Source organism: Lepisma saccharinum, chromosome 23 (assembly GCF_977018435.1).
Source record: "Lepisma saccharinum chromosome 23, izLepSacc3.1, whole genome shotgun sequence".
NCBI lineage: Eukaryota > Metazoa > Arthropoda > Insecta > Zygentoma > Lepismatidae > Lepisma > Lepisma saccharinum.
Genome location: NC_139251.1, coordinates 40,476,728 through 40,502,168, shown reverse-complemented (window position 1 = coordinate 40,502,168; position 25,441 = coordinate 40,476,728). Strand labels below are relative to the sequence as shown.

The 25,441-nt window shown below is 36.0% G+C and overlaps 1 protein-coding gene across 1 annotated transcript; it reads left to right on the top strand.

Moving 5' to 3' along the window:
• Nucleotides 1–131: 131 nt before the first annotated feature.
• Cog6 (conserved oligomeric Golgi complex subunit 6) lies at nt 132–25,004 on the top strand. The gene is made up of 11 exons (XM_083144411.1): nt 132–306; nt 5,909–6,019; nt 9,350–9,513; nt 11,800–12,028; nt 15,274–15,398; nt 16,339–16,559; nt 17,428–17,588; nt 18,947–19,174; nt 21,041–21,202; nt 21,842–22,006; nt 23,160–25,004. The coding sequence occupies exons 1-11, from the start codon at nt 145–147 to the stop codon at nt 23,385–23,387; spliced, it is 1,956 nt and encodes a 651-aa protein (XP_083000537.1). The 5' UTR covers nt 132–144; the 3' UTR covers nt 23,388–25,004.
• Nucleotides 25,005–25,441: the final 437 nt, after the last annotated feature.

Below are 25,441 nucleotides of genomic sequence, written 5' to 3'. Positions count from 1 at the left end.
CCCGATATTGGCGCTAGTTCCAAGCAAAATTTAGTTCAACTTTTTGTCTGGTGTATTTCTTCCACAAACCCAAATGATCTGTGATCTGTCTGTATTCTGTGGTTTTGATGATGTAAACAAGTCTGTATGCTGTAAACTTCACTAATGTATGAAAGGGAATGTAATACAATGGAGACAACAGGGAATAAAAAGGATATGCCAAAAACTGTTGAACAGATCAGCAATAGTCAAACCACAGAAAAAAGTGGTCATTTGCTTTCAAGACGACTAAATAAGATACTGGAAACTCGTTTAGAAAACGACAAGGTGAGTTCTTCTTTTTCATCGTTATTTAGATGAAAACAAACTCAATATCAATACGGAGCAATTGAAGGTGACGGGAGCCTTCTCAGATTTATTTACTAGAGAATGTACTAACCAAATAAGTTTTCCGGACGAAGTATGAGAGGTTCTGATGTCCCGGTCACTGTTTGAAATTTGGATATTACGTGTGTATGGTGTAATATATTGCTTTTCATAATGGCGATATATCTAACGTAACCTAACCTTAAACCTTCCTTAAAGTAATGAGGGTAACAGTTAGATATAGCGAAAACACATTTCTTCGAAAAAACAAACAAGAAAATGACCTCTCATGGACAAGACATTTTTCGTCGACAAGCGACAGTAAATATCGTAGAAGTAAATCGAAACCTTAGTAGAATGCATTTAGGGACTTTATTTTATGCTAATGGAACCAAACCTAACCTGCCCAACCTAACCACGAAAGCATATATTGAACATAACCTTAAGTAATCGCTAAGACTCCGCAGTATGTGTTAACAGACGTACATCGAAATTGAGCCATGTAAAAATTGCGGTACTAGTTTACTATCCTTCGGACACATTTATTTATTTTTACAGAAGAAACTACTTACCGTAATAAGTTCCTGTAGCATTGTCGAACATCGGGAAGGTGTTTTGTGTGATGTGGGAATTTTCATAGCTGAAATTCATGTTGTTTGTTGAAAATTAATTCTCCGACGGAGAATAGCTAGCCCCACAAACCATTGGCGCGTGGATAGGTTAGTTCTGTTAGGTTAGGAAACATAGTTAAAATTTGGTGTCGTGTTAGTATCAGGATCTAGAAATTGGAAATAATTGCGAACCATTGATGCTAGCCCCACAAACCATTGGCACGTGGTTAGGTTAGGCAAACATAGTTAAAATTTGGTGTCGTGGTAGTATCAGGAATATATATAGCCTATTTGGTTGTGAAACAAAAAAAATCGCGAAAATTGAGTTTCCATTCCAAAAACTAACACCTTATTTTCGCTTATTTTGCAATTTCTAGATGTTCTACACCTTCAGAAATGTTCCGCGAAGCAGATACGTAAGTATGAATGTCAAAAATTGATGAAACGAAAAAAAATAGAGGTGTCCGAAGGATAGTAAATTTTTACCGCGCAGCTACTAGCAAGGGAATGCATTCTATTTTGTTTCTTTGTTAGGGAGTCTTTTTTTTGCTGGTTTTGTCATTGTTGTACAATGACCAGTGGCGTAAAGTAAGGTAAGCCCTTGCACAGCGATGCAAGAGAAATAGTTTTCAATGTGTATAAGTACTTTGATTGCGATGAAAACAAAACCACAGCTGTTCACAGAACGTCCGTGGCGACAGGTTTGATTTTTTTTGTTTGATTTGAATTTAAAATTTTGGGTGCATCAGCACTAAGGCTAGTTTGCACCCGTCACATTATACGTGGTCCGGCCCCTTATCGTTACACATAACAACTCTAACGTTGCATAACTAAAATCATAAAATATTAAAATCTTCTGACTTTCGTTAAAAGCTGAGGCTGTAAAGGAGCACTCAGTACAAATAAGGAGAACACAAACAAAATTATACTGGCTATGGGGCCAGTCGCAAGAGCCTCGTTAGTCTGCAGTCCAGGGTGTACTATGTGGAAGTGAGGTTGACTATTGGGTGCACTACGTGGAAGGGCACCCCCTGTGGCAACAGGTGTCAGTGAAAGATCTGTGTGGAGAATTTTGAAGGAGAAAGACAAAAGTGTTGCGAGTGTGAGCGGGAAACCTTTTTCAACGGCAGGCAAAAACCGACAGAAGGCCCAGCAACGTGTCACAAATCTGGATTCTTTTGATGAAGCAGTCATCCGCCGAACAATCCATGATTTATACACGAAAAGCATTGTTGTCACCGTACATAAACTGATGAAGGAACTGCAAGAAAATGTTATGATCATAAGAAAATTAGGATTCAGATTTAAAAAGCATAGCGTAAGCAGAAGGAAGCTACTCCTTGAACGAAACAGCATCGTTGCGTTGCGGGCGGCAATCATTTTTGCTTGAAGTTAAAGAACTGTGCAGAGAGCAAACCGCCGGTCTTTCATTTTTTCATTTACATGGATGAAAGTTTCGTGAACACACACCACACTGTCCCCAAAGTTTGGCTGGATTCCAAAGATTCGAAGGGGGGGGGGGGGGTTAAAAGTGCCAACAGGAAAGGGTCCCAGGTTTATTATTGTGCATGCCGGTGGTGAAAGTGGGGTAATTGTCTGTTATATCGGAGACACATTTCTTCATTTTCACAGAAGAAACTACTTACGGAAATGAGTTTCTGTAGCATGGAAGTATTTTCTCACCGTAGAATGCTGCACTTTTGATATAATAAACTTGCATTTTGTGCAAAGTGACAACATTATGCCGTTGTTTCCATTATGTACCTGCAGATAGCGCGAGCATCGAAAGTCACGCGGTCTCGCCAGTGTTTCCAAACGTGCCTTTTTTCTACGAGAATTTTTTTTTATTATTATTTTTAAATATGCTTACCTAACGTAACCTAACTTTGCCAGAAATGGTCCGTGGCGCTATTGTGAATGGTGTTTGGGGCTATCCGTCAATGGTTTGTGATGTCATAATGAACATGAAAGTAGGTATTTTTTGGTTAAGAAGGTTGAAACACTGCATACCCACTCCAAATCGACAAAACACAAGCAGGACACACGATGATCCACAGCTGTGCGTCCCATATTGTATGTTCCGCAACAGAAGAAAGGACCCAAGAGAATTATTCGTAATGTGAAAAATCGAAGTTATTTTCGTGTAAAAAGCATAATGGCGCCTTCAACTATGTTCCGCAATACACAATTGGTAAGTACGAACCATTTGAAACTGAAAATATCCGATAGAAATGGGTCTCCGATATAACAGAGATTTACCGAACGTAAGGGGAATTGTGGGGGGAGGGGGGGGGGGGTGAAGTTAGTGTTCCTTTCAAAAACAACTTCTGGGGACTATCATGGGGAGATGAACACTAACAATTTTATGTTGTGGTTCGAAGAACAGCTTCTTCCCAATCTGCCCCAAACTCTGTTATTGTGTGACAATACTCTGTACCACAACAAGTTAGTGGAAAAAATCCCAACATCAAACAGCAGGAAGGATGAAATGAAGTCGTGGCTGTCATCTCACAATATTCCGCATGCAGAAGGTTTACTGAAAACCAAATTATATGAAATAATTAAAATAAAAACAAACATTAAATAAAAATCTAGCAGTGTTTGAAAATTGGTAGTTTGCACCGCAATCCTTACTGCTCGTACTCTTACTTGTGCCATGGTTCCTTTCATAGTAGTTGGCAACGCTGACTTATTCCTTCCCGGCTGTAGTTGCGGAACCAAGTTTTCCTCCTCCTCTCGACTAGTGAGGCAGCAAGTAAGATCTGAGTGTCTGGGACCTCCCTGATGATGAAGTGGTAACGCCGTCACCTTGTAATCAAGGGGTCCCAGGTTCGATACCTGGTGGAGACACGTGACAGAGTGGTTCGGATCCCACTTTAAACTTTAGGTCCAGTCTCGATTAGCCTTTCTGTGCATAAAGAGAACTTAAAACAACAAATCAATCAATGTGTGTCTGGGTTATGCTGCTCCAAGCATTGAAAGTCCATGGGTAACAGCAGACATTGCAAAACCCAGCTAGCTTATTAACAGCGAAATCTCATTCCAGATATGCGCCATCTCCAGGAGCATGGGTCGTGCAGTCACTGTTGCCAACTTTCAGATGCTCAAGAAAGCATTTATCCTATTAATAAATGTTTATCACATTTAATGAATTGAAAAGGCAGATTAATGTTATATTTCTTCTATGGTAGAAATTTGTATCACTGACACCCAGTGCTCGAAAAATGTCTTCAAAGCTAGGTGCCAGCTCTGAAAATCAGGCGCCAGGAAATCACCTACTAGCAATTGTGCATACTACGTACATTATGTTTCAAAAGTTGTGCAATCCAAACTTTGAAAATATATATCATGAATATCGTAAGATATATTTACACCAGGTTTTCTGCACTAAACTAATCCTGTAGGCTATCACTGGGTTCATAAATTTATGTTAGCATTTATCTAAATAAAAGCAATTACATTATTTTAAAAATCATTGTTAATTTGCTGAAAACATCTGAGAACGGATTATCAACAATAAATACCAACTCAAATCATTTGTGGGATCATTTGTTGGTGTTTGACTGGTTGTGAAACAGTTACTTTGTGAGGTACAGCAGAAGCAGGGAATTTTTATTGGAAAACTTCTTGCACATGAGTGTGAAAATGAGTAGTAAAATATACTCTTCAGCAATGCACACGCACTGCTCCAATTTATACGCCATGCTGAATCAATTTAAAAAACAGGCACAGTAGCGGCGAAAGTGAGCCAGGGGCAGCCTAGAATTCTCTCAAAAGTTCAATTTCGGTACAAAATCTTGATTTACGATTTTTCACGTAAATGTATAGCCAATACTTAAGACACATGTTGCATGCAACTGTTGGCATTATTTCGACCTGCTAGTGTTGACATATACGGATATATGTCCCAAAAATGGCACTCTTCACTCAACCCATAAAATCGCCAGTCAAAAATTCATCAAATGTTGCACGTGACCATTATTGGTCACAAATGACAGACTGACATGGCATGGCGTCAGTCATAAAATGTCTAATTATGAACCATCGATAATTTCTTACATATTTTTCTTACTCAGAAGTTCATTTCTGGAAAAATTTGAATGCTGCTTTCCGTCAGTTATTAATTTATATAATTTTCTGTATGGAGTGAACTGATAATTTTAAGCATTGAAAAATATCTCAATGGATGAGGCTTTATAATACAGAAAACCCGGTGTAAATATCTCTTACGGTTTTCATGATATACATTTCCAAAGTTTGGGTTGTGCGACTTTTGAAACACTGTATAAGATGCTGAGCATCATGGTATTCAAAACATCGCTAAATTATTTGATAAAGCAGTAAATGGGGTGTTGGGGGACGAAAGGTAAGAAATTGTTACGGACTCTATGGAAAGTTCACAACGTTGATAAAAAAATAAAATTATTTGCTGACTTGTGCTGTACTGCAATTTGAACTTAGAATCATCAAAATTTCGTACATATTACAGCAAAAGGTCAGTCGCCAGGCTGAAATTTTTAATCACCATGGCAACCTGGCAACCGGAATTTTTCGAGCTCTGCTGACACCTGTAACTGAGTACGAACCAAGTTACGGTACACCAAAGTGCTGCAGCCTCCTTGGCCAGTGCTGCTCTTATGACCTCATCACTAATTCCAAGTTCGAGTCTTGGTGTGAGCATTTGCATTTCTTTGTTTTCTTCATTAATTTAATCTAATCACCATTCTTCCTCACTGTTACAATTTTAAAAAATGAAAGTACCAAACGTGCTACTCTGTTCAACCTCATCTCTCTCTGCTTACTCAAATTCACTGCAAAAACAACCAGAATATTAATATTAATTATAATGTTTGTTTTATGTTTCTTCTGCATCAGTAGCATGTTTGTTGTATTTTTAATGAAAATGTTTTTGTATTACTGTTTAGTGTAACTTTGTACATATATTTTTCCAGGACACTTTAGAAGCATTAAAGGAGCTGTCTACATTTTTCACTGAAAATACCTTGCAGTCAAGAAGAAACTTGCGGAGTAAAATAGAAAAGCGAAGCTTGGCTATCAATGAGGTAAATTACTATCTAATGGTATATTACTGCCCCTTCTGTCAATATAAACATTTTTTTTCTTTACTAGTATGAGTTACTGACTAATGCTTACGAATTTCCAAGGTGGAGGCAAAAACCCTGAGGTATTTGTATTCTTGTTAACGTATGTTGCTCCCCGCAATGAGAATGAGTGATGATCAAATTAAATTACAATCCCTGCAATGAGAATGAGTGATGATCAAATTAAATTACAATCCCCGCAATGAGAATGAGTGATGATCAAATTAAATTACAATCCCTGCAATGAGAATGAGTGATGATCAAATTAAATTACAATCCCCGCAATGAGAATGAGTGATGATCAAATTAAATTACAATCCCCGCAATGAGAATGAGTGATGATCAAATTAAATTACAATCCCCTCAATGAGAATGAGTGATGATCAAATTAAATTACAATCCCCGCAATGAGAATGAGTGATGATCAAATTAAATTACAATCCCCGCAATGAGAATGAGTGATGATCAAATTAAATTACAATCCCCGCAATGAGAATGAGTGATGATCAAATTAAATTACAATCCCCGCAATGAGAATGAGTGATGATCAAATTAAATTACAATCCCCGCAATGAGAATGAGTGATGATCAAATTAAATTACAATCCCCGCAATGAGAATGAGTGATGATCAAATTAAATTACAATCCCCGCAATGAGAATGAGTGATGATCAAATTAAATTACAATCCCCGCAATGAGAATGAGTGATGATCAAATTAAATTACAATCCCCGCAATGAGAATGAGTGATGATCAAATTAAATTACAATCCCCGCAATGAGAATGAGTGATGATCAAATTAAATTACAATCCCCGCAATGAGAATGAGTGATGATCAAATTAAATTACAATCCCCGCAATGAGAATGAGTGATGATCAAATTAAATTACAATCCCCACAATGAGAATGAGTGATGATCAAATTAAATTACAATCCCCACAATGAGAATGAGTGATGATCAAATTAAATTACAATCCCCGCAATGAGAATGAGTGATGATCAAATTAAATTACAATCCCCGTAATGAGAATGAGTGATGATCAAATTAAATTACAAAGAACGTCCATGCACAGGATGGAATTTGAACCCAGGAAGTTGGTGGCAAGATTAAAAGTTGACTACTTAATAACCTCGACCACCAAGTAGTGTAGTATGCCCAATGGTAACACTGTTATGCCTTGTTTCCATGTTAATAAAACATTCAAATGCTGACCAAAGGCAAAATGTATTGTAGAAAAAATTATACACTAAAACGTAACGTTTCCACCCTCTAACAGGGTCTTCTTCAGACAAAGATTCACAATAATTTAATCTAAGGATCCAACCATCATCTTATATATACACCTGCAGTCCATACACATTTGAGCATGTTGTTTCTTTTCATTATAAAAATGACTGCTGATACAGAAAGGGGATGGACAAAAATATGGAATCACCACGACATCGGAACGGGTGAATTTTTCCACTTGAAATTGGACGTTGTGCGATGTGTAGCACATAGATAGGACCCTGTCGAACAGGTAGGAGTCAACTGTTGTGCTGTAGACAGCATGCAGTACAGTTGATACTGAATCATGTCTCAGCTGACAGTGTTTCAAAGATGGCAGATGTTTCCATATATTTTGTCCATCCCCTGTATCTAATTTTAGTTATCTATTTCAAACGTATGAGTGAAGATGCTGATCTAAATTCGTAACGTGCTAATACAATTTTCTGTCTTTTCTTAAAACCCCTCAGAATCAGCAAGAAACTGGCCTTCTAGTAAAGTAAAGAATTTTTGTGGTATTCAAAAGATTGCTTGAGTAACAAGGTATAGTCTGCTTAAGTATCTTAATTCAGTGCATCATGGTTTCATAGTTTGGTCATTGTTTACAGTGAAGCACAAAGAAAGGAATAAAATGAGTTACAACAGGGAAGTTGAGAAGTTTCCAGACCATTTTGCTCCCCTCTTATGATCCCATTTTCCCTATTCACCCTCAATTCAAGAGAAATATCCTGATTTCATGCTCTCAAAATATGATGAGTTCAGCCTATGACAATTTGTTCTGTTATAAGATCTGAAAATTGCAATATATCAGCAATTTGAAATTTCTATTTACTCGCAATGATTAGAACAGTGATTCTAAACTGTGAGACTGTGGTCCAGTTTAGTTTAGTTTTTTATTATTACTATTATTATTATTGTACATTAGGTCCCAGGTTAGATACCCAGTGGAGGCACATAGTGGTTCGGATCCCACTTTAAACTGTAAGTCCAGTCCCGATTAGCCTTTGTGTTGAGACGAGCCCAATCCTATCAAATAATTTAATATTTGAGTTTATATTTTATATGTATCTTATTTTTTTAATTAAAAGACTGTGTTGTAATATGAAACACAATTATGGGCTGATGAGCAGTATGTAAATTTTCTTTTTCATTTCTTTTTTTATAATACTTGTTGATTTTACAAATGAAGTACAATAAGTGTAACATTGTATTAATGTGTAACCATGAAGCTTAAAAAAAGTGTTTTGCAGGTTCTAGAAGAATTATTTTATTTAACTATAAGATTATAATACTGAGCTAAGTGTTGGTTATAGGGCTGAATCTTCTGATCAGTTGGATAGCTGAATATTAATCCTAGTATTCTGTGTTAGTAGTGCAAAAGTTTGTGTTACTGGGATAGACATTGCTAACATATGTTGTTCATTTTTAATTGCTTAGTTCAGTAACTTTAGAAATCTTAATTATAAATCACTTGATGAGATTTTAATATTAGTTACGTCTCAATGTGCATAAAGTGAACTTTAAAAAAATATATATACATTAATTATTATGTATCCTTGAAATTAAATAAATATTAATGAATAAATTACGACATAACCATAAAGTGCAATAGTTTATTATGTCCAAGCTTATTAATAAATATAAAATCAGATTTAAATTACTTGTCAAGCAGTGATTTAATAAACTTCACACAGCCTGGTATAATCGGTTTCAGGGCCCAGCACCAGGCTGCGGCCCAGTGGTTAAAAAAACACTGATTTAGATTACAATTACACTGCCCCTTCATCAGTTTCATCATATCGTCACTCATCTTCACGGTTAATCAAAAGTGGCAGAAATGCAAAGTAAAATAAACCAATTAAATTAGTGCAGTTTTGTATCACAATTAATCAAAGTTTTAGGAAGTGAATATTTCTAAGAATATTTATAATTTAGTAGTGATATCCATGCCAAACCTCTTCATTGGTCTCAGCATTACTTTCTCAAGTAATACTTAGGCCCTACACTGATCTGTTATCTTCACAGGAGTTCCTGAGTGCCTTCCGTGAAGTTAAAGAGGTGCTTGATGATATTTACAATGATGTGTCTTCTATGAACAACATGGTTCAAGATATGAATAGTCGATTGCAAAGAACCAAGACACAGACACATCACTTAATAGACCAAACGACGAAACTTCAGGCTGAAAGGTACGCATAACATGTGACGATTGGATAAAAAGACGGCAAACTATGTGTGCTTGCTCTAGCTTCTAATCAAAATGTTTTTGCTAATTAATGATAAATAAACGTTAACAGTACAGTTTAGCTGATACTGCAATGGACAATTTTACATTCCCGGGTTTTAAATTTTGCCACATTTAACTTTTTTTTTTTATTCTTGGTCCCCTGATATATGTAAAATTGAGGCTGTAGTCTTATTTGTTAATTATACTGATGCCAAACTCATGGTTTTATTTAATAAATAACTTATATTCCATGCCTATATACAGGGTGTCTGATGTCGCTTCCTAATTTTAAATGATTATAACTTCTTAATTTTTTTCTTGTATGTACACATTGCTTGCATTGTAGAGTTATTTCTCTTGTTGTCTACGGTTGTTACAAAGTTGCTGTTGCTTCAAACTAAAAATAAATGTCTGATGAAAGGAGTGTGTGTGTTTTATGCTTGTAAGAACTGTAGAGTACAAGAGAAATACTTCTATATTTGTTAACCAATTCTCTTCCAACATGTGTTTTTTATAAAATCCACTCCTTGAAGTTTCGTTTTACATAATTCAAACCTCCGGGCTCAGTCGGTAACGCATCTGACTACCATGCTAAAGGTCCCGGGTTCGATCCCTGGCCGGTTGAAATCCGGGAACTTTTCTAACGATGGAAGCAGCCCCGGTGCCCACCCAGTGTGGAATAACATGGGTACCTGGGGGAAACCCTGGGGGGTAAAGGCTGTGAGGGGCGTGATGCTGATCACATAACCCCCACTCACGACCGGATCAAGAAAGTGTGGGGCGTTACCCCCACACCCCCTATACGCCTTCATGGCATGGTGCTATGCACAGGGGAGCACATTTTTACACAAACCCCAACATTCTTGACACATTTTCAGAACCGAACAGGTACAAGAACTGTGGAAGATGTGATGCTGCACTGTACTTTTATCACAAATCTTAAGATTCTAACCAATCCAATATTGATACTTGTTCCTATTAGCAAAACCTTTCAATGTGAAATACTGCTTCAACCAACCACAAAATGTTGTAAGACAGTTTTGCCCATGCAACATGCCATGGCAAAAGAAAATTCTGCAAATTCCACAATTGTCAGGGAAAATTTGCTAGGTGTAATCTGTCTTCTATGGCTTAAAAGAGATATCTTTCATGAGAATTGTTGCAGTTGCATAAAGTGAAAGGTCACTAGTTGCAACATAATTGATTAGCAAATAAAATAAGTTATAATCACTTAAAAACTGGGAGTAGCTTATCAGACACCCTGTACTATATATATATTACAGCTGAGCCAATACCAATGCATTCAACATATTTACAAGTAAGTATTCCATTACTTTAAACTACTCAAAGAATTAAACGAGATAATATTAAAATAGTTATCATTTATTTATGAGATTCGCTTTTGTTACACAGTGTTGGTGTAAAAATTTAAACAAAATACATTTCACTAACAAGGGAGGTCATCTCTCCACTTCAATTTGTCCTCATCTTGACATTTGAGTGGGAGTTTTGCCCCCTAAAACAGTTGTTTAGCCGAAACAAAAAAAAACACGTATTTCTTCCTTTAGGCCCCTCTATACACCTGCCAAGTTTCATGGAAATCGGAGTGGGACACTTAGATGATCTCCCTCGTAAGTAATAATGCCCAGTTTTTGGCATATAGTACTTTATTTTGCTCTCTATAGGATTCACCACATCATGTGGTGAAAGCTAGAGAGCAAAGTAAGTACATGCCAAAACCTGATTTTACTACTTAGTGATATGATGGTACATATGTGGTGTAAGTTATGCCTTATTGCATAATGTACAGCATAATTGGACTGAAAATATCACTTTGGACTCTGTACCCCAGATAGGAGCAACTGGTATCAATCATTAAATTGCAACTACTGTATTACATTCCAATGCCTTATTATTATTATTATTATTATCATTATAATTTTAAGTAGAGGCATCTTCTGTGAGAGAGTACTTAGCATATGCCATATGTTCCATAATTAAAAATAAAACATATTTTTTTTTTAACTTTATAAAATTGGGAGCAAAAATATCGTATTTATTAATGTTGTAATAATCACATGATATGATAACATTTCATTGTAATATGTTCATGCTATATCCCTTGTTATTGTCATTATTCAGAGTAATTTCCGAACTCTCAAGTGTCCATATTAGTACTATTTAATAAAATTATTACCATTTATTAACAAAATTAATATGTACAAAAATGTGTTTCTTCCCTTTCCAGTCAAAAATTGTCTATGCAGCAAGATGTTGCAGCTGCTTTCCTTCAGAGCTTTCAGTTGTCTCCTTCAGAGCAGGCAACATTGCGAGGAACACGTGATGGTTCCTTGGCAGCAGACTTCTTCACGGTGCTCAATCGGGTGCAGACGATCCATCATAACTGCCGAACCCTCATGCAGTCAGGTCATCAAACGGCAGCTCTTGAAATCATGGAACAGATGGCGTTATGCCAGGTAATGGTCTATTGCAGGCACGTCCAACTCAAGTAGTGATCTACTTTTTATTGTCACAACAGGCTGTGAGCAGCTACTATTAATCGTCAAGCACCGTAGGGAAAATATACAAATAACACAATAAATAATACAATAAAAGTAATATGTGTTGAAATGAAATGGCTTACTTTTTGGTTAGTGAGCCTGCATGTCGTTCACAATCTTTGGAAGTCAATCGAGTATTCAGTGAGGGTCAACTTTAGGAAATCCTAACGTTGGAACGTTGTTTACTCTTCGTCATTTTTAGGTAAGAGAATGCCGATTCACAGCAATATGTTGAACCGAAATATGAGTGCACAATTTCACTGCATCCTCTCAAGTTGGGGAATTTTTCTCTGGGCACGAACTTCCAAAACGATTCTTCTTCAGCGTGACTCTTGAGAAAGATGTGATTTTTTAGTGTTGATATCTCCTCCTCAAGGGATGGCTGACTCATTGTGTAGTTTTCACTGATAACAGCTGCAATTTCTTTAATTTTCAAATCTGATTTGAATGGGAGTGACAAGTATTCTACAACTACGCTAATTTTGTTGAAGTTCACGGAATCTGTTTTCGAACTCTTGGATAACCGAACCGATTTCACTCACATATTTATCTGTACGAGCAACAAAGTCTGGATATTTTTCCAGATGGTCCTGCATGTTAGGCAAGTGATCAAAAATATTATTTGCTAAATCAGTCAGCATTAGCTCGAATTTGGTTTTGTATGATGAAACTGTACTCAAGATTTCAGCAATGCATTTCTTCTTACCTTATAGTGAAAGGTTCATTTCACTTAATTTACCTGTAAAGTCGGCTAGAAATGCCAGATCAAATAACCACTCATCATTTTCTAATTCTGGTTTCTCGTCTCCCCTCTCCTTCTGACCTGTAGTTCTCCGTTTCAAAGATAACATTCCTAACAGTTCTTCTTTAACTTATAAAATCTACCTAAATCATCCTAATAGAAGTTGAATTCAAATAACGTATATTCGTATAATTACAATAGATAACTGCGATCGACCAAAAAATGTCCCACGATCGACACGTTGGACATCCCTGGTCTATTACAAACCAAGTGGCTGGTGTATTGGTAGTCACTTGCAGTAGAATGTCTGTGTATTGCTGCTATCTGATATGTTATATATTTCTTATGTTAAATTGAGATTCTCCTGATGGTATAGTGGACCATCACATTTTAATCAACCCATTACCATCCCATTATGAAGTTTTGCACACAAATAGTCAATTGATGTATTTAAAACTTTTTTCCAAAAAATTAAAAGGGTTGTTTATGAGATTATCTTTTTTTTTTTTGTTCTTGAAAAATGTCAAAATTCAAATAGCACAGTCATGTTGCATTTCAAATTAAAGCTCATTAAAAACAGAAGATAATGACACCAATTTAAGCTCTCTAGGTCAAATAGTTTTTGATCTACAGATTTTTTTAATGATTTCAAAATGTCGTGAAATTTTGGAATTTTTGCTTTTTGGAAAGTCAATAACTCAAAAACTAAGCAAGAAATCTTAATAATCTGAATCCTAAAGGTTCAAAAATATTTTTTTTATTGGTTGATTTGACATGGAATGACTCCAAGGAGTCTTGGGTTTGATACACAGTGCATAGTTGTTCAGACCTGCTTTCAATTGTAGGACCATTCCCGATTAGCTTATTTGAGCATAAAGTGCACTTTAGCAAACTTTATGCTACATTGAGCTTCTTTAGGCTAATTGTGACAATGATGATTAAATGAAATTGATGAACGAACACTCACAAAGAAACAGCCATGTCAAAACTAAGAATTGAACCCAGATCCGTGTGGCAAAATTGTTGGTTGAACATTCGACATGCTGTCCACTGAGTCTAAAATTATTGTCTTTTGTAATAGTAATCTATTTTTCACTTTCTGGATAATGTTTTCCATTATTGCACATCAGTAAGAATATATTTCTGACCCTTTGTATGTAGGATATTTTAAAATTGTGATCCTATGTTATGTCTGTCTGTGTAACAATCAATTTATATTATATCTTGTATAATGCATGAGTGTACGTGAGATCATTTTCCTAGCAAGAATAAATTTACATGTTTATCCAAAAAATGTTAGAAATGGTCCTAGAAACATGACATTCTTAAAAGCAACAAATGTTGTAAGTAGCAACATTTCAGCTTCACTTACAAACTTTCCACCAGGCTAAATGATCGTTCTTTGCTTGTTTTATTTGTATGAAGTTTGATATAAGTTGGCACAATTATTGATTACCATTAATAATCTGAAATTACTTGTCAACATTGTAAAATTAATCAAGAAAAGAGTAACAAAACATACTTTCTTGGGGTTATCAGAAAGATCTTGATTCAAGATTTTATACCTTCTAACCAATTTTATTTGTTACTTTTCTTGTAGTTTACAGTTCTTTCAAGCACAGAAACACAATTTTTGATGTAATTATGACTGTAACATTAATTATACTAAGAATATATATCGATGAAGGGAGCATGTATTCTCCCGAAACATTACATCAAAACTTGTGTTTGTGTACTTGTAAGAACTGTAAACTATTCAAGCGAAATAATGCTACAATGCAAACAATATGTACATACAAGAAAAAAATTATCTGTATCTTAACCATTCATTTTATATTGTATATTGCTTGTAGCTAAGTGTGGAACAACATGAAATATTTGCCAATACTGACAAAGTACTAATGTTAAATTTGCTGATAACAGTAACCAATGTTCTACCATTCCAATATAAAATTGCAAATGTTCATTATGGAATTTAAGTCCATCTTTAACCTCCATAATTATTACATGTAATAGGTGACTGCAATTGTTTTACCTATGGAGAAGAGATTATGTTTTTAGAAATTTACTCTACAAAACTGGGAAATGTGAATCAAGTGTTTACATTCATAAGAACAAAATTGCAGATTTTTGTTCTTAATAACAGACTATTTATAGATATACGAGATCAATAAAACTGTTAATTTTACCAATACACTATAACCGTTTCAATCCGAAAATTTCAGTCGTCGAAAGAAGTGCATTGTGAATATTCTCTGGGTTAATTTTAGTTAGTGACCATTGTCAAGAGTAACAAGCAAGTGCATCACAAAGAAGAATGTCAGAATTGATGGAAAGGGGATGTGATTGGAAAGAATTATTGTATGATAGACTGTGATTTATGCTGCCCTACATTTTTCTTAAACTGTTTTGTATCCAGGAAGCTGCATTGGAAAGATTGTACCGCTGGACCCAAAGCCACTGCAGAAGCATTGAGTCACCAGAGATTAGTGTATTGCTTACTCAAGCAATGTCCTGTTTACAAGACAGACCGGTGCTCTTTAAGTAAGTTTTCTCTTTTTCTAAACCTTTTGTGTTTGTTTTATTACTTGGTAAGTCTTTCGGGGGGGGGGGGGAGACCCCCTAAATATGTCCATGTCATGTTAATGAGTATTTATAATAAATCTTAGTGACACAACGAATATTAAGTCGCAGTTTAACAATTTATTTAAAGAATTTTCATTTGGTGACCCAATGAATATTAAGTCTCAGTTTAACAATTTTTTAAAGAATTTTCATTTATAAAACCTAATGAAATCAGAATTGAATGGCTGCTTTTGTAATCATGATAAAGAAAATATTTAAAATGAGAAGGTATGGTGGTATCACTAGTAACAGAGGACTCTTGCACCACTTAGTGTCTTTTATGTGTCTTTTGAACTGATTATTATTTTTTTTAACACTTGTTTTCACAGCTTTATGTCCTTTGACATTCAAGGTTTTATCTTTTACAAATATGTACCATGGTCACAGGGGTGGAATCAGGCTTTTCCATGTTGGTCTGTGATTTGTCACTTTTTTTGGTTTTGTTTTAAATTCTTATTCAGTAAAGTCAATATGTTTTTACATGACTGCAATTTCTTTTTCTTAACTCTGAACTTTTGGGGGATACAAGATGGCTTCCCAGTGAAAACCAAACAGGAAAATGAAATTATTTTGTTCAGAAACAGTACAAGCAGCATGATAGAAAAGGGAAAAACTAAAATTTGTCCTAATCTTTTGACGCCTTCCCAGAGGCATCATCTGTGACTGAAGTTCATAAAATGGGTCTAGGACAATTTCGTGCCTTTCTCTTTGCACACCCTTCTCTCAGTTATCTCCTACTCTCACTTTGACCACTCAATATTGGCTCAGAATTAATGTAGATCATTCATTTTGCATCAGCATCGTCTGTGCCTTGACCCATTATCATGATTCACTAATAATTTCTTTGCATATTTACTAGGTATGTCTTAGATGAGCATTGTACTGCAAGAAGATCTATTCTGGTGCGAGCTTTCATAGATGCATTAACACAGGGAGGCCCCGGAGGAACTCCACGCCCTATTGAAATGCATGCTCATGATCCGAAACGATACGTAGGTGATATGCTGGCATGGTTGCACCAAGCCATACCAAGTGAGAAGGAAAATTTGCAGACTTTGCTCAAGGATTGTGACAAAACTGGTGAGTTCCTGAGTTGAAATAAATGCTAAATGGTGTTATTAGAGATTTCATTATGGGTAATTATTGTGTAGAAGATATGATTTGCACATAAGATGAATTTGATATACTTAAGTATTGTTATAATGTTAGGTATGGAAGAGCATATATATTGAGCGACTCAATCGTTAATTAACTCTTTTTTAATTTCAAAGTCTGATGTGACTTGTGAGCCATCAGGATAGATTTTGTAGGTCAGGACCTGCTGTATATTTTAATTTCTCTAGTATTTGAGAAAATGTCACTTGGGTGTTTAGAAGTGAACATCTTACTTGAGATTAGCGAAACTAGGAATGACACATTTACTAAAATAGCGAACGCATGCAAATGCAACAAAAAGCGAAAAAACATTGCTTTTGCAGTGGTTCTATGTTCAAATCCTAATTAGGAGGTGGAAGGTTGTCATTGTTTTTACCATTCATTTCTGGCATCGCCTTTAAGTAGTAGGGTGCACGCTACTGTGCCAGAGGTCCCGGGTTCAAATCCCAGCCTGGGCATGTGTGTTCTTTGTGAGTGTCTATTCGTCAGTTTCATCAACCCCATCTTCGCAATTAGCCAAAAGTGGCAGAAATGCAATGAAAAATAAACCAAATCAATCAATCAATTTAACGAGCAGTTTAAATGCAGAATATAGAAATAGTGAAAAGATACTAAAACAAATAACCTACTTTCTAATAATTTAAAAATCATACATTGCATTAACATTGATTTGTTTGGGTTTTGCAAAAATGCATACTCTTGTAAAATTACTGCAGATAAGTGACCATAAGAATATAATATAAGGTAAAGACAGTGTTTTATTACCTTCAATATCTTATTTTTTTCTACATAGATGTTGGAGAACAGATTCAGCAAGCCTTGTCCAATATAACTGAAGGTGTTTGTCATCCTTTGAAAGTGCGTGTTGAACACATCCTAGCATCTGATATAGGGGCTACAGTGCTTTATAACATTACTAATTTACTCCGGTTTTATCATCATGTCATAGGCCAGGTAAGGATTAACAATTAATGTGAGAAATATTAGAATAACAGTGAATCCAGTCAACAATAGTAAAACTAGCTGAATAGTGGCAGGAGTAATGTGGGAGATTCAGTCTGTTATCTTTCGTAAACATTACAAATATAAACCTGGGATGAATTATTGGTATATTGATTTAGTAATAAAATAATAATTGAGTGCACAAGTCTGTAATTTTGTTATTCATTTATGAATATAGAATGAACCCTAATTTTGTAAATTATCCGACAAGCTGAATCGAATTGTGTAAGTGCAATACCATCATTCTATACATGTCTATAAAAATATATTGTACAGTAGAGTACTGCATTGAACCACTTTCGCTTGCTCAAACTCGATCGAATCTCCCACGTTCGAGCGTGATTCGCTCGAATATATAGAATATCAAATATCATTTTAATGTCGCAATAATCGTAGAAATATGTGTAAAATTAGTGCAGGTAGTTTCAGCCCATAATCATCTATATCATAATATTGCTATCTATTGGTAAGATAGACTAAATTATAATTTTAAATGGAATTGACGAGTATGTTCACTTGAGTCAATTTCACTTTGTCTTTCACTTCACTAAGCATACTTGAAAGTCCACTACTACAGACAAATTACTGTTGTACACAAACTACTGGGCTTCGAGCGTATACCGATCGTTTGCCTGTTCGAGCATTATTCGCTCGAGCGAAGAAACAGTAAATTCTGTAAGCCATCTAGCGTCATCCGTGCGAACTATTAGACGATCTAGCAAAGAAGCCTCGATACAGCACTCTATCATACAGATTCCTGATTTGTTGCTTTTTTTTTTTTGTGCAGAACAATTGGTTATTTGATAAATCATGGGGTTCAGGGAAAGATCAGGCAAGTTTTGACACTGTGACTGCTTTTCACCCTACAGTTGTAAACACTAATTAGGTGGAATTTATAAATATGGTGTATTTTGCAACTGGAAGTGATATTTTATATTTGTACTCTAAAAAAAATATGTGTAAATCATATTAAAATAAGCTAAACGATTACAGGGGCAACTGAAAATTTATTTAATATATTTGGGAAACCTTTAAAAATTCCGGGAATTTGTTGTGGTAGTTTAATTGCGTACCTTAGACGTTTCAGTTTTTTTCCCCTGAATGTTTATGATTGTAACAATTGCTAAGCCTCCCCAATGGCATAGTGGTAACATCGTTGTCTTGTAATCAAGGGATCCCAGGTTCAATTCCTGGTGGAGACACATAGTGGTTTGGATCACACTTAAACTGTAGGTCCAGTCCAAATTATTCTATCTGTGCATAAAGTGGATTTAAAACACAAACTCAACTAACAATTGTTATTATTTCAGGTTGTTCCAGGAAGTATGCTGCAACAAACATTGGATGAGTTGCAACAATTAAGCCATCAGACATTCCTTGTAGCCCTTCAGAATTTAGTGCGACAACTTACTGAACGAGTCGAAGCCCCACCTTCTGACTTGTCGCCATCCCCTGGGGTCACATTGTTGCTGAATGTGCTCAAAGATGTGTTGTCTGGCAGTAGTGTTGTCGAAGATAGGCAACAAGATCTTGTAAAAGTAAGTAATGGGAGATGCAGGATTTAAAAATTCATTAAATGAAGAAACAAACTGATTAGTTTATTAGCGAGTTTGTTCATCACTACATTGTGTTGATTAGTTCTTATTTTTAATTTTTTTTTATTATTATTTGGTATGTCCCATTTACAAAATGAGGTGTCGTATTAGATGAATAATGAGTTTGTCGCATTAGAAGGTATTTAAGTAAATGAGAAGTAGATATGATACTCATTTTTCTCTTATCTGGCTGAAATGGGTAACTAGCCTTCATGGTTTTATAAATTGTAGCGTGATGTCAAGTTAAAGTACAGGATTTGAGTTACGCCGGGACGTAGCTCAGTGAAATGAAGAATAGAGGCTTCGAATTTTGGGACTCGGCTACCTCTACCCTGAGTGGTGAAAGATGAAGGAACTTGGGAGTTAGTGTAGGCTTAATGTTGCTTGACCCTTGCTTAATGTCCTATACCCCTGCTGCAGTGGTTGTGAAGAAACTGGAGACAGCAGTAGGCACCGGAGAGATCGCTGATCTTGATGTTGGGTGGCAACCTGTGAAGCAGCAGGCAATTCGGTGAGCTGTCACCCTGGATGTGATTATTCGGATCCTGTGCTTGCTCTTTGGCTTCTTTCTCCTGTCAGACCAAAACCACTGTGGTGTCGTCGTAGACTAGATGCCACCTCGTAATGTCACGATATCTCAGTGTATCTCGGCAAGCTCCGTCAATGTTCTCCTCAAGTGTCCTCAAAGGTTTGTTCTAAAGAAAATGTCTCACACATCTATATCTTTATCTACAATTTATTTTACATACCTCTTTTTCTCCGTATATACATCTTTCCATTACAGATCCATTAACAACTGCTCCAGGTTACCTTTTGCTCCATTACAGAGGAATATACTTTACCGGACTTTGCTCTACGAGCGCACTATTTAACATAGCGCTAACTCACTCTCGCAGTTTATCACGCAAATGCCTCTATGCAGTCCTCTCCTTAAGTGATGTACCTTTAATTTGAACTACGAACACACTATTTATCATAGTGCTTACCCGCCCCCACAGTTTATCACGCAGAGGTCCCTATACATATGGCGCTCACTCTCTGTGTATCTCTATGCATCCATTTGGCTCTGTGTAACTGTGTAAAGAACTGTCTCAATCCATCTGTCCCTTTGTCTGAGAGAGCCTATAACGAGTCGGAACCTGGTATTTATACCTCCTACAAACTAACCTGCTCCCAACCACCAAAGTGAAAGCCCTATTGTTACCTTTAAAACAGGAAAGCCATTGAGGGAAAACAAACCGTTGTCTTCCCTGGCTACTGGGCAAAAAGCAACTTTGGCAAGAGCTATTACAAACATTCAAACTTTTACATATATATTTCCATATTTCAGCTGTGTGCATTAAAACCACACAGCAGGTGTTGTGTGTCAATTTCACATCTCAAGGGGTTTTTATTCTTCCTGTTTTCCTCCCGATGTGGTGGACTTTGCACCTCCAACTGTCCAGTTGGTATATCCCTCGGAGGTGCAAAGTTCCAATGGAGATGCATTCACCACCGGCAAGGGCAATTCCCTAGCTGACTCTGCAGAACCGATTGGATATTTCTTATTGACTCTGCTCTGCATGCGGTAGAAGTTGGGATGAATGAGCATTCAGGTGGAGAGCTTCAGGATGATTTTTCAATAAACTAAGTTCTTGAATTGTATGCTCCCAATTCCTTCATCAAAATATATGTGCTGTGAACAATAGAACTTAAAAAATCCAATGTTTTCCCAACTTCCTGTTGATAAAAAGAATACATGTGTGAATAAAACTGTTAAAAATCCAATATTTTGCCAGTTTCCTCTCAGCATTGTCCTTCTATTTTCAGATTGTGTCGCACGTTGTGGATCCTCTGCTTCAGGCTGTAAACGAAAGTGCTTCTAGGTTGCCAACATCAGATATGGCTGTCTATCTTCTTAATTGCATATACCAAATGCAGTCAACCCTGTCATTGTATGAATTTATGGATGAAAGACTGGAGCGATTGCAGGTACGTGTGAAATTATAATACAGCTTTGAAAGAGAATGTGATGAATTGAGATTGAAGCTGGTGTCGGAATCAATAAAATTCCGATATGTAAATTGATTCTGATTCTGTTGCTCAGTATCATAGTTTCAAAGTTATGTAGTAGAGGATGTATTAATATTTTTTTGGCGAGTTTAATGTGGTGAGTGCAGTATTGTTCCAGGGAGAAAGCAGATAATTTAATTTAATTTCCAGAAATGAGGTATTTGTTGTCATATTTCTATTCAGCATCATACGCAGTGGAACCTCGATTTTATGTTTTTTCAGGGGACCAAGCTGAAAGAACTTAAAATACCGGAAAATGTAAAATCGAGGAAAATTTTGTAACATTTTGCTATGTTGGGACTATCAAGATTGAATGTATAATGCCAGAAAATGTAAATCCGGAAACATAAAATCAGAGTTCCACTGTATTAACAATGAAGTTATTTTTTACAAATGTCCCTGTATTAAAAGCAGGCATACTTTGTTTTAGACAAGTCAAGAAAATTACAAGTCTCAGGAAAATCTATGCATTGAATTATCTGCTTCTTAACTGGAGTGAGTGAACTTTAGTGTATATTGAATTTGATAGAAATTCAAATATGTCTGTCTTTAATTTAGGCACAATCTGATGCGCAGCTAGATACACTGACTTCTGAACAGGCTAGTTCATTGGTAGCAAATCTTGGACTGGGATCAATTTACACCATCTTGCAACAGGAGAAGGGAAGAGGACCATTGTCATCCATACCTGGAATGGAGCCATCTTCTTTGAAAAACTTTCTTGTAAGCTTTCTGCCATCTTTTTTGTGCCCAATTATACAGTGTGTTTCAAAAGTCATGCAACCCAACTTTGATGGATTTATAACATGAAAGCCATAACAGATATTTACACCGAGTTTTCTAAAAATAAAATTAATAGCTTCATCCATTGAGATATTTTTCAATGCTTAACATTGTCAGTTGACAGACAGGATTTTACATGTAAATTTATTTTGAATACTTAGGCACATGTTGCCTGTATCTGTTGACAAAATTTCGACCTGCTAGTGTTGTCAGCTAAGGTGATATGCACCTAAAGTGGCACTTTTTCAATTAATCCATGTAATCGACAGTACAAAATCCATGAAATGCTGCACATGATCAATATTGGTTGCAAATGACAGATAAACATACCACATATAGAGTGAACAAATAGTGGTGTGGTATGAGTGAGTTTCTACTTAGCTCAATGATAAATGGTAAACAACAATAACAAAGGCTTGGAATATCAATACAAAAGACATCTAGAAAACCAATCTGAAATTGCATACACCAATCATGGTCTAAATCTGCCAAATTTTCCATAATTCATGGTTTATAGTATTTTCACGTACTTCATTTTGCGAAGTACGTGAAAATTTAACAAAAAGTTGTTTAGTTCAAGTGGCAGAGGAAGGGAAAGAAAGACCATAGTTCTTGTTGCTGCTTTTATTGGCACAGACACATTGGCTGCCAATTCTGCCCTGATTTCAAATTGGTCAGGTAATCGGCTGAATACTGTTTTGTTGTATCTCCACTTTTTGTCGGAAATGAGTTGATCAAAATCCAAATAAAAACAACTGAAATCAGTTCTCCTGAAGAGATAATGCAAATGGACATATGACAAAATAGTATTCAGCCAGCGAAATACACAGAATGTAGCAGACAACATAATTTGTCACTTCCTTCGATGTTTGGTTTGGAAACATGCTCATTCTCCAATCATATGGCAGATGGCTCAGCTGTCTTTCTAGTTGCCGTATAGTCACAGAAGTTGGTAGGGCAAATAAATAATTATATTTCACAAGTAATGTGGAAGTATTGATTACATAAGAAGTAAATTTTAACCATGTGTGTGCTATTAATTTTGTATCAGAATAATGTGTATATACTTAACTTGTACTGGTTCTCTTTTCAGAGTAAGTTAGATGGTTTCCTTACAATGCCAGACATACTGTTACTGCCACAGATTAAATTACTTATCTGCAGCAATCACAGAAGATCAGTTCAGCGTAGAGCATGTGAAGTTATTGGAGCTATTTATCGTCAGCTATATGAAGCCATTCATAGCCCAGTGAATCAGTATCAGAATCCTGGAAGTATAATGCCTAGAACTCCAGAACAGGTTTTGGAGTTACTTTTGTGAAATTCTGTTAATTTGTTATTATTTTTGTGAATGTCATTGCAGTGAAGTGCACTACTGTTCTGAGTGTTAATATTGGCCTGATACAGATTATCTTTAACAGACCTGAATGAAGTTAATCAGAGACCGCTGTTGAAAGTTCAGTTAATATCCCTGTGAGAAGAAGATGAATACATGGTTTTTACAGTCTGGTAGGTGCCTGTGTGGCCAAGTGTCTTGAGTGGTTGAGCCATGATGTCACCGCCAAAGCTTCCAGTCTTTTGTTTATTTTCATTAACAATCATGTTATACTTCTATCGTGATCTGCATTCAATTCATGCGGCAAAAGGTTATTCCAGAGGAATTTTTCCAACAATGTCCCTGCAGGAAGCAGGTCTTGGGCTCACCCAGCTTCTTAGTTAGTGGGTACCTGGAGGGTAAAAATGACTGATGCATGGTGCTGATCACATCACCCTCACTACAGTCAATATCGAGAATATGTGGGGCCTTACCTCCATGCCTCATACCTTCCTTTGTGGCACAGTGTGGAGCCTTCCCAATGGCATAGTGGTAATGCCATGAGCTTGTAATCAGTGAGCCCCAGGTTTGATACCTGGTGGAGGCACATTGTGCTGTGGTTCAGATCCCACTTTAAACTGTAAGTCCAGACCTGATTAGCCTATCTGTGCATAAAGTGAACTGAAAACAATAATTTTATAAAATCATGGCACATACCCGTGTATTGTTTTGACACCAGACCTTTGACCTTGAAGCTTATGGTCACATTTACAGACTCAGAATTTCATAAACCTAATTTGTATATTTCTTACTTTAAATGCTCTTTTGCCACTTTAGGCTAATCATGACAATGATAATAAACAGGGAAATCATATCGGTGAATGTATCAATTGTGGGAAAACAATTATTACATTGTAACCAAATATTATAGAAAATCCTAACCGCACATTCCTAAAGTTGTCTGTTTCAGTAAAGAAATATATCACAAATGCATTCCTGTGTTGAGTGAACAGCAATGCAAAGGAGAATTTTAATGTGAGCAGTGTTGCATACTGCATATGCCCGTGAGAATGAATGAATGATTAGATGAAATTCATTGGAGACTTAGCTGGGACTGAATCTGGGACCTTTGAAGGTGAGATCATGTCATTCAAGCCAACACTTTGCCATAGAGGTGACCATAAGCATAACATATATGGCAACCCAAAAACATAATGACATTCCACATATAAGTTTGGTAACACTATGTACGTTGTAACACTCCATTGGTTTGTTGAAAGTCTGAGAAGAATTTGTTGATAATTTTATTTGAAGCATTGATTTTGTAACATACAGAACGAATTTATGTTATCAATATGTGTATACGCCTTCATGGCGTGGTGCTATGCACAGGGGAGCACTTTACCTTTTTTTTTTTAATATGTGTATATACTTATATAAGATTAAAAACACAAATTTCTAAGTAACAAAGTGTAATGTAATCAATAAAGTCATAATAAATTTGAATATGGAAAAAGCAAATATAATGCATGTTTACATCAAATGCCATGTAGGACATATGTATACTTCTCATACAAAATATGTCTAAAAATAAATCAATCTCTTGAAATAACATGTCTATGAGAGCAGTGTGTGTTATTTTGCTAGTGCCACTACATAGTGGGACTCTTTTATGATTAATTTTCTATTTGCTACCTCTCTCCATGTTTACGAACAACTGTTAAAGTGAGTCTATGTTCAGTACATGTCACATTTTTTTTTTAATTATGAAAAAGTAAAGTTCCTGATGAGCAGGTGCAAGCGAGTGAAATTTTGTTTGAAATTAGGGAGAACTTTTACAGAAGCACTTCAAATATCACAACATTGTTATGAGGATGAATGTATGAACTTATGTAGTGTTATGATTGGTATCAAAATTTCGTACGGAAGATTCATTGAAGATAATCCAAAATTTGAATGACCGTCAACATCATTTGATGATGATCATGTTGCAGTGGCATGGAGAAATTGTTACTCAACTATGTGAAATAATAAAATGGGTATGAGGAATCACCAAACGT